Here is a 14,292-nt window from a genome sequence, read left to right as displayed (position 1 = left end):
CGTTCACTTGTTTATTAGCGGGAAATTTGAAAGTGGAATGTTTTGAGTGTTAGTGCTGCCGACATAGAGTTACACTCGAGAGATGGCATGGCGGCGCTGCGCTGTCACTTTTAAACATGCCTGGGTGCCCATGTAATTTTTGAGTGCCGATTAGCGTCAGCGCCACCATACCACCTCTCGAGTTTAACTATGGTAGGGTGTGTCGATTTCAATTTTTTTTAGTCATTCCTGGTTCCGCCCTACCGCGATTCACCCTCGCACTAGCAATAATAATCAGCAATTTTTTTTTCATAAGTCAATAAAAGCTTGCACCGTCACTTTTTCAAAAATTTTCGAGCTACACGAGATACTTGGATTATGGGTCCGAACCAAAAAAAATCTACAGATGCTTTTGCAGAGTTTTCACTCTGTACGGCATCTAGAGGGTCTACTAGAACACACAAAAATTAAAAAAAGTTAAAAAAATGTTTTACCGTCATTTTGGTGTAGCACCAAGTTTCACTGAGGTGGAATTTTCAAGAAATGTGAAAAAATCATCTCTTCTGGGTAAATTTTATTCAAGCTATTGTTGTGATAGCTCATTTTGTAGGGTTTTCAATAGCGAATCTAGCAAGCGTACACTTTCGATAGGTTAAATCTAAAAATTTATTGGTTTCGCTGTTGGGCTCAAAAACGGGGCATTTTTGCGAGTGTTTTCGAAAATATAACAAATTGACTTCTCTTAAAAAACTAAGTTTTACTATTTTCAGCTTTTAAATGTGTTATTCATGATTAATAATCGAATTTCTGTCAAATTTTTTTATTTACTCGCTGCATTTAAAATGTTAATTGTCTCCATACTCGTAAAAATGCCCCGTTTTTGAGCCTTCCAACAGCGAAACCAATAAATTTTTAGATTTACCTATCGAAAGTGTACGCTTGCTAGATTTGCTATTGAAAACCCTACAAAATGAGCTATCACAACAATAGCTTGAATAAAATTTACCCAGAAGAGATGATTTTTTCACATACAAAATTCTTGAAAATTCCACCTCAGTGAAACTTGGTGCTACACCAAAATGACGGTAAAACATTTTTTTAACTTTTTTTAATTTTTGTATGTTCTAGTAGACCCTCTAGATGCCGTACAGAGTGAAAACTCTGCAAAAGCATCTGTAGATTTTTTTTGGTTCGGACCCACAATCCAAGTATCTCGTGTAGCTCGAAAATTTTTGAAAAAGTGACGGTGCAAGCTTATATTGACATATAAAAAAAATGCTGATTATTATTGCTTTTGATTATTATTGATTTTTCCATATAAAAATACGTGCCAAATTCAAAAAAACACCAGTAAACCACAAAACAGAAAATGGTCGGTTTTCAAATTTGCATCAGTGCAATTACTGTGAAATATTTTTTTTTCTAACATTCGATGACTTAATTCTGGGCATCGAAACGAGTTCAACGAGCTGTGAGACGTCAAGATCGGTTAGAAGTAAACCAGGGACAGGCAGATAAGTTTGGATCTGGACACTAACAACTTAATCGCATAGGTTGATGTCCCTAGTCTTGTGACATGTATGTACCAGTAGTCTGACACCTATTGTTCTTTCATACATAAAACAACTAAATAAAGTAAGAGACAAAAATAAGTGTTAAAAGTCTTTCGAAAGCTTTGTGCTTTTTCTGTATTCCACTTTTCATCTGAATATCGAATGATAAACCTCCTGAATATATTGTGGGAAACCTTAGACTAATCATACCTAGACTGTCTTATTTCAAATCTGGTACCTTTTAATAGTGCGTTGACTTCTTTCATCAACAATATATTCCAACACAGTCGATGGTAACGTATATAATTTCCAACACACTTATCCCATCTAAAAGGAAAAATATTACTTCCATTCTACGTCACGTTCACAATTCGTTGATTTGAACATGTTCAAACATGCTTGCATGCGCTAGTTGCTGTAGCTCGCTTTTATTTCGTTGAAATTGTGAGTAAGCTTCAACCGAATGAAAGTAGGTTTTTTTGTCAATACAACAGTAGGTACGCTACGCTTAAAGCATGTAAGAAATTTTTACGGAACACCCATACACGTTCACAATTCATTTTTATATCTACATATCATTCATTAGTCGGTTTTGTTCAACTCCATACTAGCTTCAATTGTAGCTACCATACTCAGTGCATTGCTATAGGTATACCGGTTGATTTTTCTGTTCAAGCAATCAGCTGATTGCGTATTTAATGACACAATACACGCTTACACTTCTAATAATATTTTTGGAATTGAATCATCATCACAACACACACATCATGTTGGGAGTTGTGTTATCGTGGTATGCAATGAAGAGATATAAACAAAACAGCGAAATCCGAATTTCGTCATTGAACTACTGTCTTCAAACCGGAGCAGAAGGGAATTTGTTAAATTATATTCAATATTTTGCATTTGTTACCGATAAAAAGGAAAAGCTAGTTTTAGTTAGTGTAAAACTGATACGTGAAAGTGTAACTGAAACACTTGCATTGAATAGGCGAATTGATAAAGATTTCAAGCGTAAAAAAGTGGGCGAGGTAGCATTACATTCTTTAAGCGGCAGTACCGAAGGTAAATATTAAGTCTAATTAAAGCGAAAAGCTAAAGGAAGTGCTTAGATGGTTCAGGTCGAAGGCCGCATTTACTTAGTGTTCGGTTCGGGATTACATTTAAGCAGATTTTTTACGTTTTTACATTACGTTAAGCAAATCAATTATGCTCGTGAGCTTAAGCAAAGTTTTTATTTCGAAAATTTTGTGATTTACACTCATTACAGTCAAATATTTAGCGTTTGACAATAGTGAAATAATAGCGGTGTTGATAGAAATTTCAATGTTTTTGTATTACGCAACTCAATGAACTTGAACCGTTCGAAGTTGTTTTATGTTTTGATATATTTCTAACATAACTACATTCGATAGCGATGTACATAAATATACCTTAGTCAAACTTATGCAGAAGTATCATAGTGTTGTGTGTCTCTTCGGGTCGTTCCCAGTGAAGAAGTTTGTTTTAATATTATACCAAAACTTTCGACAAATAAGAATAATGGTCTCAGGTACTATATAGTCAGTTTAAAGGAATAAGAATAACTTCAATGAAATTATAATAATTTTTGAATTATTTTTTCAAAATTAACCGTACGTAGGACCTCTAGTGTATGCAATTTTTTGTGCAGTCTATGCACACAAGTTTAACATTTTTTACCACTTTATAATAATTTTCTGTCTAACATGTTATTGCTTGTAGTCTTGCTCAGATCCATTCATTAATTCGTCTGTTCTTTATCGATGCCAACGCAAGTGAGCAACATTTATCTTTTAACATTCGTGAAAAGAGTTTATCGCAAATAGTTCTCCGGTGTGAACGATAAAACCATGTTGTAATCTGAAACGGCTTTACGAACGGTGTTTTCGGTTTCGTCATTTAAAAAAACAAATTTTTTCATGTCGTAAAATGGTATCGAAGACCTCACAATCTTTTGGTATAAATGTAATAGGATTTCGAAACTTTGACGATTGTACACGAATTAAGGATTTTAGGTGGTCGTCCCTATCGTCGGATTTTTTTTTGTATGAACCTGAACTACCAATGGACCTCATAAAATTCTTGACACCCCAAATGTTATATATAATTTGTGGACAATCACTTTCTTCCTATGCTTTTATCATTAGGATAGAAGCAATTCAAGGGATGTTTTCTCTAACCTGTCACATACAGCTATTCTTCTGTTATCGATAACGATGACTAAAAAAATGATCCTTTATATAGTATAATGCATGTTAAAAAAATTGAAGTAAAAGATTTGGAAATCAACCGATTTCCGTACATTACTTAACAATGTGGCAAGTGATGGAAATAGTATTTGTTGTGTGAAATCGAGGCGTAGCCGAGGTCGGTAACACAAAAAACTCATTTTCATAATTTTTCCTATTGCCAACCAAGTAAGATATTTTATTCAAAAACTTGAGGTAAAGTTTTGGCTCCGTGAAGTAAAGTTAACTTTTCCTCATGTTTTGGAATATATTTTTTTTGATCGGTGGAAGTAATAAACCCGATAATAATACTGGTCGCCGTCTGTAACAGGTTCGAATTTATAAGTATTTTGATCAATAATTCGGACAGAATAGCTCGGTGGCAAATGAATTCTTAGACTAGTTCAGTCACATTACATGAAATGGTTTGATTTTCAATTTTGAGTTTGAAAATAATGTCTCGAAGACTCATTTTTCGCGACAAATCCACACATCAACAGAATGTAAAGCAACTTCATTCTTCATTTTTCAGAACAAATGCAATCATGACCGCTCGTAGGAAATTAAGAAAACTGCAACCGAAGGATGTCAAAGATTCCAAACTAATAAAACGGACGCCACCATCCATCAAAAAATCGTTGAATGTAAGTGATTGACTAAGGCTGTTGCTTAATCCAGGTGTTATATGTGCAAGACAAACATTATTTTCAGAATGGGGCTGTTAAATCATCCAAAAATATGGCAACAGACTCTCGTCCTCGAGCAGGAAGTAAACGGAAGGCCGAAGTTCCTAATGATGATGAAGTTCATAACGGCAGGCGATATTCGAAAAGGCAAAGAGTCATAATCAATAATACTCAAAATTTGAAGCCCAACAAAAATGAAGTAGTGAAAGTATCTGTGAGGAAGACACCAAAAGTTAAACCACCGATTGAAAATCATTCGCCGAAAATAAGGAAACAGAGGGCAGGACCAGGAAGCAAGTTGAAAGTCTCACATGACTCAACAAAAAAGACTTTGAAATCAAACAAACCGACTGCGTCGAGGCTAAAGCGGAACTTAGTCGCTAAAAAATTGGTAACCCCTCCTCTACGGGAAAAGAAAAAGCCAACAACAAAAACTGCGAAAAAAGCAACGAAAGCCACCAGTCTACCCAAGAAGAAGAAGCTGGGAAAAAATGCATTGGTGCCGAGGGATTTCATAACTGAATACGAGAATGATCCAACATTCGAGACACGTGAATCAATTCCACACGTGTCCACAGTAGCCCATTCTCGGCTATTGATTCGAGCTATCATCCTAAACGATACGAAATTGTTGAAATCTTTGATCAGCGACAAAAAGTCAATTTGTTCGTTCACAATCCCACGCAGTTTAAGCATAAATCGGGACGCATTAAGCTACGCTATAGAGAAGCAGAACATAGAGGCCATCAAAATCCTCTTAGATAAAAAGCTATCGAAAGACTTGGCATCGTTTCCCGATGTTATAATTGCGGATGAAACTACAGGTCATAATTCGACTATGATGTTGGGTCACGCCTTACGCAAAGTGTGTGTCGGCCGAGGAGGTAAAGAAGGCAATAATGCTCTGCTAAAGGACATTTATAACTACAATCAAACACAATCAAATTACATAACAAATGAAATGGCGAGGGAATCTCTTGCTTTCGGACCCACCAAATCTTTCATACAAAAGTTGAGTGAATCATTTCCCGAACAACAGTCGAGCATTTACGGTAACTATTTATGTGGTATCATACATGCAATACGTGCCGGCCACAATCAATTGGCCGGTCAACTGGTTGAAGAAGCTCTCAATAAAGGTGGATATGGTTTCAATAATCTGCACAAGGAAGTTCTACTCAACACCAATCAACCACTGACTCCATTCAAATCGGTATCCGTTATCAAGAAAGTGCTCTACAACGATCGAGTTACACCATTGCATTGTGCAGCAGTCAATCCTAATGCGGATTACTTAAACGCACTGTTGAATTCTCGCCCCGACTACAGTATTCTCGACACGCAAAACTGGTCGGTTATCCATTATGCTGCCGTTTGTACTGGAACCGGCCCGCTAAAATTGCTGCTAGCTCGTGGAATTTCCACCTCACAAGTGAACAGAAACGGAGACACTCCACTGCATTTAGCCTCCACTCTTGGTCGAACCGAAAATGTGAAACTCATTCTACAGAACGAGGAGAAAGAGCAAGAAAATGATGACTTTGAAGACGTGGTCCCGAAAGACATCTCCGGATCCTTACTGAAACGAGCCAATAAAGTGGGACAAACACCGTTACATCGTGCGGCTGAAGCAGGGCATAGTGACATTGTATCGATTCTACTGGCGGCCGGTGCTGATCCCAGCAAATTTACTCCGGCTAGATACGATAAACTAACTCCATTCATGCTTGCCGCACGACAGGGACACGTAAATGTTTTGAAAACGTTCGTGGCGCATGGATACATGAAAGTCAACGCCGTTGATCACAAGGGACGATCCGCTTTAGCTCATGCTATAATCAACGGACAGGCGCATGTTGTGTCGTATCTGTTGCGAATCGGTGCGAACAATTTGAACAAAGACACTTCCGGTAACACTTTAGTGCATTATGCAGGTAAAATATTTGAATTTGGAAACGGGACGGTGTAGCTTGAAGTGTGAAACGTGTCTTTCTATTTCCCTACTTCATTTAGCTGCCTACGGCTGGTACTTTTGCCTTAAATTACTTCTGGAAAGTGGATGTCCTGTGAATGAACCAAATGATTGGAAAATGACACCGCTAGCCATCAGTTTTATGAAAGGCCACATGGGTCTGGTGGAATATATTTTGAAGCAGCAAGGCGCTGACATCGATTCCAGGGTAAATGATAATACAGGTACGTTGGACCTAATGCTCGGAATTGTTCGACCCGAATTTTCAGGTTGGACGCGAACCTATGAACCTGAAATTTTCACGATATATCAGGTCGGTTCCAGTGAAAATTTCAGGTTCAGGTCAAGGTAGAGTCAAATCCGAAAGTAATAGTTCAGGTTCAGGTCGAGACAATTCAGGTTCGGGTTGAACCCGAATTCGAACATTTTAGGTTCAGGTCAAGTTCGCACTGAACCTGAAATTATAATTCCGATCCGAATCTTGGTTGGATCGGCAATTATTAGAGTCTAGTGATTTCGTAACAAGAACCATTCTCAGGTTTCACATTGTTACTGCAAGCCGTCTGCTCGAAACCTTCCAAGGAATATTTGTCCAGACTCAACTTTTTGCTAGTGGATCAAAAGGCGAACTGTAACGCCGTCGATTTTGAAGGAAATAATGCGGTACGTTTGACTTACAAAGCAGGCAGAACCACTTTCTGAAACCCTCTCCCAATCGATTCTAAAAGTGAAATCTTTGTTCCAGTTCCATTATCTGGTAATAACAGAACACCGTGAAATGCCGAAAGTGGCCAACTACAAGAGCAGTGAGGTAAGAAGCCGGTGTATGATAAACATTCCATAGATTTTCGCACGATTTTTCATTCGCAGAGCCAGAAAATAATATTCCAGGCCACAAAGTTGTTGTGGAACCATCAGTGCAATCCCTACGCAAGAAACTCGAGTCAAGAGACAGCCATATCCCTAGCTGTGCAGTACGGTTGTTTTTCAATGCTGAACCATATGTATGATCTCTCGTCCGTCCTTCCAGAAGAGCCGAACACCGAAGGAGACAATTTGTTGCACCTGATGGTAAATCAAGCCCACAGTGAGGATTTAATTGAATTTTGCAAGAGATTGGCAAGAGATACATCGAAGATGGATATGCTCAAAAGGATGGCTGTTGCTTACAACATGAGTGGATACACACCACTGCTATGGCTTCTACATCGGGTCACTCAAAATCATTCAGCTACGAATATTGTCGACTTTATCGGATTCCTTGTTCACATGCTCGATTCGGATGTGGCAGCTGTTGATCTAGAAGAAAAGTCGGGACAATCTGTACTACATCTGGCAACGAGTGTTAGTTATGCGGAAGAAGCATTGAAAGTAATTCTAATGAAGAGAGTGCAGCTGGAAGTAGTGAATTATAATCTACAGACCCCGCTAACCTATGCCATTGTGAAAGGTAATGAAATGGCCGCTGCAGTTTTACTAAATCATGGAGCTGATGTAAATGTTAGGATGCCGAAGATGAACTCACTGTTGCTACTGCACACTGTCAGTCAGAATAAATCTTTTCATCTCGTCCCACTGATGATAGACAGGGGAGCAAATATCCATGAGGTCAACAAACACACCAGAAACTCAGTGTTGCACTATGTGTGCAGAAAACCACATCTTCCGTTTGCTGTCGAAAGTCTACGCAAGTTGGTTGAGAAGAATATTGATCTGGACGCTGTGAATAAGGTAGAGACGATAAAGTTAGTGTAAAATGATTTGAGTCTAAACGTTTTCTGTTTAAAGGACGGGCGCACCGCATTGCATTTAGCTGTGAATTTTCGAGCAGGAGAGACTGATGCCAGCTATGACATAGAAGACCTTCTCATCGAATCCAAGGCGAAATTGAATGTTCGTGACAATCGGGGAAGGATACCATTGCACATGGCATTCGTGAAAATTGGAAAGTATTCGGACGCTTCCTTCATGGATCCGATTGAACTTGTTACAACATTGGTTCGAGCCATGAAGCAAACGTTACCGAACTTTTCTGATGAAATTCGAGCAGCCGATGAATTCGGCATGACACCCTTGCATTATGCGGTGAGTTGATCAGAAATTTTAAAAATATGAAAAATGTTAAAAGTCCCTTGTCGTAGGCCTATCGAGGTGCAACCATTTCCTGTTCATATCTCCTAATGGAGATGCAAGACAGTATCGACATTTTCGATAGAAATGGCAACACTCCATTCGGTCTTGCCGTTCTGAATGGTCACGAGGGCTGTGCTCTGCAATTTCAACAGAAGGGAGCCAATTTCATCAATAACTTGAATACGAACCTAAAGCAATGCACCCTCAACGAAGGTAGTGACCCTAACGATGAATGGGTGTGGATAATTGATCGGAAGAGGAAGGAAGAAAATGATCGGAAGAAATTGGAAGTTGAAAACTATCCGATTTTGCAAGAAGTTGTCAGCAAAGACTGGCAAGGCATACTGCATCTAATGTTGGAGAAACTAAATAATTCGGGAGCCGGGGCTACTTTCCCAATTGCAGCAGCAATTAAGACAAACCGACTGAAATTGGCCAGAAAATTAGCAATGCGAGCCCGTCCAACAGAACTACAAGTGAACGACGATGGAGAAACACTTCTCCACACTCTGGCTAAAAATGTTGCAAGCACCGACGACTTTAACAATCGCACCTTAAGCGAACAAATTGTGAATGCCCTCATTGCTAAAGGAACTTCTCCCGACGCCCAGGACAAAAACCAATCCACAGCTCTGTTATGCGCAGCAGCCAAGAGGAACTTAATTGTCTGCAATTTGTTGGGTCAACTATCAATCAACCGAAATGACTTATCAGCCTTAACGCAAACCGATTCATTTGGTCGAAACGCGTTCACAGCGCTGTTTTGGAATATCGATGGCAGAACGGAATTCTCTGCCGGATTGCGAATGTGGGCTGAAGGTCTTCTGGAGCAAGGAGTGAACGGTAATGCTCTGTGTCGATATCCAATTGTCTATCCCGTTGTCTTCCCTGGAGTGAGATTTTTGCATTGTGAGACAAATGGAAGTGGCTCTAGTTACACACCTCTGATGATGGCTGTGATAGCAGGCAATTATACGATTGTTGAATGGTTGCTAACGATGGTAAATACACGGTTTATTGATGTAAACTACCAGGATGCTGATGGTCAGACGGCTCTAGTGCATGCAGTGAAAATGGTCAGTAAAATTTAGGGCGTGGGATGAAAGCAGAACCAGCACAGAAATTTAACTCAAATTTGTTTTCTATCTGCAGAATGACGTAAAAATGGTCCGACTTCTTATCAATCCGAACGAAGGTCGTCGAATCAAAGAATCTTCCGCTCATAAAGGTCGCCTTATTTTCAATTTATCGGACAAGAAAGGATGGACAGTGTTCGATCATCTAGTAGCCGTTCACGATGGCAACAACTTCCATTATGCCAATACTGACGAGCTAGTAAACGTTTTGTATGCTGCCGGCGCTAGCTTTAACGAAAAATCTAGGGATGGTGTCAGTCCGCTTGAAAGAGCGAAAACAATGAAACGATTTCATCTGGTGAAATGCATGGAGGAATTACTGAAAGTGTCGCCAGCCAAACGAACAACATTTATTGCACACGAGAATGGTGAGATTGCCGGATCGAACAGAAACGTGCCATGCTTCGCGGCCATCACTGACTATGAACGAGACTGTCAAATGGAAATGGACAATATTATGGAAGTGGAAGATGAAAGTGACGATGATGACTGCATCGAGCCAGATGATCGTCTAACCGATAACAATAAAAATTTCAAAGTTATGCTCGATGAGGACCAGCATGTCCCTTACAGTTGTTGCTTAACAAAAGTGGACATTTCGTATGGCATCTACGGCCTGTACAACTTTTATAAAATGCAACTGGTCAAGGAGGACAGAGGAAAAGAGTTAATCGTTTTGTTCACTTGTTGGGGCAGAGTTGGCGATGAAGGTCAATATCAACGAACACCATTCCCGTCTGTAGAACAGGCCGTCAAGGAGTTCAAAAAAATATTCCAGGCTAAAACGGGCAATGCATGGGACACTTTGAATGAGTTCACTCCAAAGCCCAACCGATATCGACTAGTAGAGATGCAAACGAAGAGAACTAAGTGGCCGGCCCATGTCAAGGTTGATTTTGATAAATTCCAACGGACGAATAACGTAAAGACGACAACTTTACCACTGTCATTGGTGAAGCTGATCGAAAATCTGGTCATGGCTCACAAGGTCGATGTTAAATTCGCTGATTTCGACGAGGAATTTCACAATAACATGCTCGGAAGGGTTTCTTTTGAAACGCTGAAAAAAGGATCGGATCTTCTGGAAAGAATTGAGGAATTGATCAGAAAGAGAGATGAATTGAAACAGAAGCACGACTACTCCGTGCTCAACGAAGCTAATTTCATGGAATCCGTTTTGAAACCTTGCGAGGAGTTTTACAGTTTGATCCCTGTGTACGGTTTCGCCACAGAAAAACTGAAACCGATGTTCACAATGGACGAGCTAAGAGAGAAGCAAAAGGCGATTAGTAAGCTAACTCACCTGGAATTTGCTATGAAACTTATTTTGGCGGCACAGTACAATCTGAACACAGTGAATCCATTCGAATACGTGTTTTGCTGCTTGAACACAAAAATTGATGCTCTCGTCCAAGACGACCAAGAAGCCCAACTCATTCTGCAGTATATTCGTAACACGTCCACCCATCCATCACAATACAATTCAAGTTCAGCGAAAGTGCGTCGGATTTTCCGGTTGGAAAGATCAGGTGAAGCAGACCGATTGAGAGATAGTGGAATCGGAAACAGGCATTTACTGTGGCACGGTACTAGCGCAGTAAATTTGCTGTCCATTCTGCATCGAGGATTGAAGGTGACACCTCTGGAAGCGAATTTAAGTGGATACTTGTTCGGAAAGGTAATTCGTCTCGCTTTTATCATTGAATCACTGAACCAACATGGGATGACCGAATGTGACGTTTTAGGGAATTTATTTCGCTGACATGTTCATGAAAAGCCAGAAATATTCGCACGGTTCGAATCCGAAATTCATGTTCCTTTGTGAAGTTGCTCTTGGAAGCAGTCATCCCGTTAAGTTACAGCATTGGAATATCGTCGACACGTCACCTCTACCAGCCAATTGTCACAGTTTGAAAACTGTTGACTCTAAATGGGAACCAGATCCTTCTACAACTGTGATATACAAAGGTTCGTCTCGGCTTTGCTACCATTGACACTCAAGTTTTCATGGGATTTTCAATAAACAAATTTTTTATAGGTCAAACGATGCCTCTCGGCCGTCCAGTGGAAACTGTTTTGCCAGCGAATGAGTACCATGGACTGGATCATAATGAATTCGTTGTTTTTAGAGAAGATCAAGTTCAGTTGCGCTATCTGGTGCAATATGACGATTAAATTGGTTTGAAAATGTTACGTTGAAGGTCGAAGAAAGTCAATTTTTTTAATAAAGAATCTTGGTCGTCAGTGACTGCGAGGACAGAGAAACTTTGTTTTCAGGAACAATTTGTACAAAATTTTAATGAAAATCGATGAAAAATGTTTGACAATACTTTGAACCTACTTCGTCGCATAGAATACAACTCAGATACTCGTAACGTTCCATTAGAGACGTCGACGACGAGTTATATAGGCATTGGATCATGGTTCCAATGTCACAGATTTCTCTTAGACAAAACATCGCAAAATATGAATTTCAATCCGGCCTTTAATGCCACCTCCAAACCTTACACTCATCAATTCAACATGTGCGATATTCGTTCCATGTTTATGGAATGAACCGAATGATTTGGTATGACATTTTTGTCCATCAACGCTCGATGCACATCCAAAATGGAGATTCGTTTCCTGCGGATCGGATACAGCTCTTCACACACAGACAGAAATGCTGAATTGTCCGAATTGCTTGGACGATGACATGCGACAATGTCCCGGTCGATTTCGATGGGCGCATCGTCGATTTTACTTCTAGCCAATGTGTTGCGCAATGTAATGTCTTTGGCTGGATGACCAATGTCGTAGAAGTAGGTACCGCCACAAGTGGTTCGACAACTTTTTTTCTTCAGAAGTATGGATGTGATGATGTTCTTGAGCAGCAACTGAGTGAAGCAAAAGAATTTTTTGGATCAGTGGACGAACAGTCCCGATGTTACAAACTCTCACCTGTACAGCCAGAACAATCAATTCGCAGCAACTGTCATCGGCGTTTACTAATCCTCCCGTTTCCCAAGCAGCTACCAACAGTCTGAAATAGGAAAACGTCACATCACACTTGTTGCATCTTGACCAGAAAGTCTATAGCACCGAACAGTACCTTCCCATGATTAAACCATTGTCCGGCAGAAATAATTCTTGCACTGCGAATCGTTGAGGTGGAATCGGTGGCGGACTCGAGCTCGAACCACCCGGAATTGTGGGCGGTCGTACGAATTCTGAACATTCATCCGGTAGATAATCGTAAATTTCCACCGGTTCGAATGTGGCCTGATCTGTGACACGGGAGCTGCGCTTTCGTTTCTTTCCGCTTTTATTAGGAAAGTGTGCCGAATTTGTTGGTGAAGACGTTTGTGGTTGATTGAGTGCGTCGACTTTGTTCAGAATTGCCAGGAAGAACTGGTTGTGTAGGTGGATTTGATGCGGACCTAGTAGCTTTCGCGAAGCAATATCAAACTCTTCTCTCGTGTACTTTCCTTTGAACCATAACTTTAAATTGTTTAAGTAAACCGGAGCACCGTCTACGAGTGCTGACATCAGTTTGGTCTTTGCCACAATCAATTTGTCTTCCATAGTTGCAGCCTAATAATTTCGTAAAATGTTACTCTCTGAATCCACTAGTTGTTGTTTAACAAGAAAAAACAACCGTTGACAGATGTCAGAGAGATGATAGGAGCAGAGTGCAAAAAAATGCGGCTCACGAGCTGCAGAGGACTTATTCAAAAGGACAAGTTGTACGTTGCGCTCGTCATATTTGGACTTTTCTAATCTATTTTCCGATAAGGTTCATGTTGTAGTGATGGAAATGAAAATGATGGAAATGTATAAGTGAAGAATTTTGAGTAGCCATATATTTAAGAGTCGATTTGCCAAAAGTTCGACCAAGTTGTATGAAACATGAAAATAAGCCATCGGCGATTTTTGGAGGCAATACAGTAATTGAATCAGGGGACCCTCCTGAGTCATTTGCAACAAAAAAAAATAATCCTCGAAGTAATTATGTTTTCACGCCAGAAATCATGAAGAAATGTACTGCACGAGGGTGACCAAAATAGTTTTGGTTGCATATCACCAACAATTTGTAACGCATTTATCTGAAATTATGGTGGTTGGCAGAGGTGTTGAGGACGCATATGTTGACTTTTAAAAAATCTCGAAATTTTTTCGTGTAATGTCCCTGACCGTGATTTGTGGTATTTTGACAATTTTTAACTTTGTACGTCGTTTTCTTGAAATCCTTTGACATCCAGAAGTAATGGTTAACTTTATTATAAAGATTGAACATTTGGCTTCGCAATTAATCAAAAATTAATCAATATTTAAAGAATTTCTTTAACTAAGTTTAATTTTTTAATTGGATCGAGATTTGCGTTATGGTGTCCGTGATTTGTGGTATTTTATATGAAATTCAACAGAGACCGATATTTGGAGGTATCTAAAGCGTCATACAAATTATACCGCAAATCAAGATCCAACATAACCGTGATTTGCGGTATATTTTATTTTACATGTAAATTTGCATAAGCAAATCACGATCAGGTTTTCGCATCCGCACATCACGGTCAGGGACCTTATGTGGTGCAGTAGCTATTTTAG

The 14,292-nt window shown here is 39.7% G+C and overlaps 2 protein-coding genes across 2 annotated transcripts; one reads left to right on the top strand and one right to left on the bottom strand.

Moving 5' to 3' along the window:
- The first annotated feature begins 2,366 nt into the window (after positions 1–2,366).
- On the top strand, positions 2,367–11,970 carry LOC119085384 (poly [ADP-ribose] polymerase tankyrase-like). The gene is made up of 12 exons (XM_037195776.1): positions 2,367–2,594; positions 4,311–4,422; positions 4,490–6,398; positions 6,478–6,660; positions 6,975–7,099; positions 7,182–7,247; positions 7,307–8,167; positions 8,225–8,521; positions 8,578–9,645; positions 9,722–11,383; positions 11,451–11,673; positions 11,744–11,970. Exons 2-12 carry the CDS (start codon positions 4,324–4,326, stop codon positions 11,878–11,880), a joined length of 6,630 nt encoding a protein of 2,209 aa, XP_037051671.1. The 5' UTR covers positions 2,367–2,594; positions 4,311–4,323; the 3' UTR covers positions 11,881–11,970.
- A 206-nt stretch (positions 11,971–12,176) lies between these two features.
- On the bottom strand, positions 12,177–13,344 carry LOC119085434 (transcriptional adapter 1-like). Its single transcript, XM_037195850.1, has 3 exons — positions 12,797–13,344; positions 12,646–12,727; positions 12,177–12,581 (listed from the first exon to the last, which is right to left on the bottom strand). Exons 1-3 carry the CDS (start codon positions 13,267–13,269, stop codon positions 12,219–12,221), a joined length of 918 nt encoding a protein of 305 aa, XP_037051745.1. The 5' UTR covers positions 13,270–13,344; the 3' UTR covers positions 12,177–12,218.
- Positions 13,345–14,292: the final 948 nt, after the last annotated feature.

Source organism: Bradysia coprophila, unplaced genomic scaffold (assembly GCF_014529535.1).
Source record: "Bradysia coprophila strain Holo2 unplaced genomic scaffold, BU_Bcop_v1 contig_94, whole genome shotgun sequence".
Lineage (NCBI taxonomy): Eukaryota > Metazoa > Arthropoda > Insecta > Diptera > Sciaridae > Bradysia > Bradysia coprophila.
This window is presented reverse-complemented; position numbering and strand designations above follow the sequence as displayed.

Excerpts from the sequence above, each read along its gene's own strand:
- LOC119085434 (XM_037195850.1), bottom strand. The coding sequence starts at position 13,269 with ATGGAAGACAAATTGATTGTGGCAAAGACCAAACTGATGTCAGCACTC. Across the intron at positions 12,728-12,796 it reads AATGGTTTAATCATGGGAAG|ACTGTTGGTAGCTGCTTGGG; the intron begins GTACTGTTCGGT and ends TTCCTATTTCAG. Across the intron at positions 12,582-12,645 it reads TGATTGTTCTGGCTGTACAG|TTGCTGCTCAAGAACATCAT; the intron begins GTGAGAGTTTGT and ends TGCTTCACTCAG.
- LOC119085384 (XM_037195776.1), top strand. The coding sequence starts at position 4,324 with ATGACCGCTCGTAGGAAATTAAGAAAACTGCAACCGAAGGATGTCAAA. Across the intron at positions 7,100-7,181 it reads ATTTTGAAGGAAATAATGCG|TTCCATTATCTGGTAATAAC; the intron begins GTACGTTTGACT and ends TCTTTGTTCCAG. Across the intron at positions 11,674-11,743 it reads TACAACTGTGATATACAAAG|GTCAAACGATGCCTCTCGGC; the intron begins GTTCGTCTCGGC and ends AATTTTTTATAG.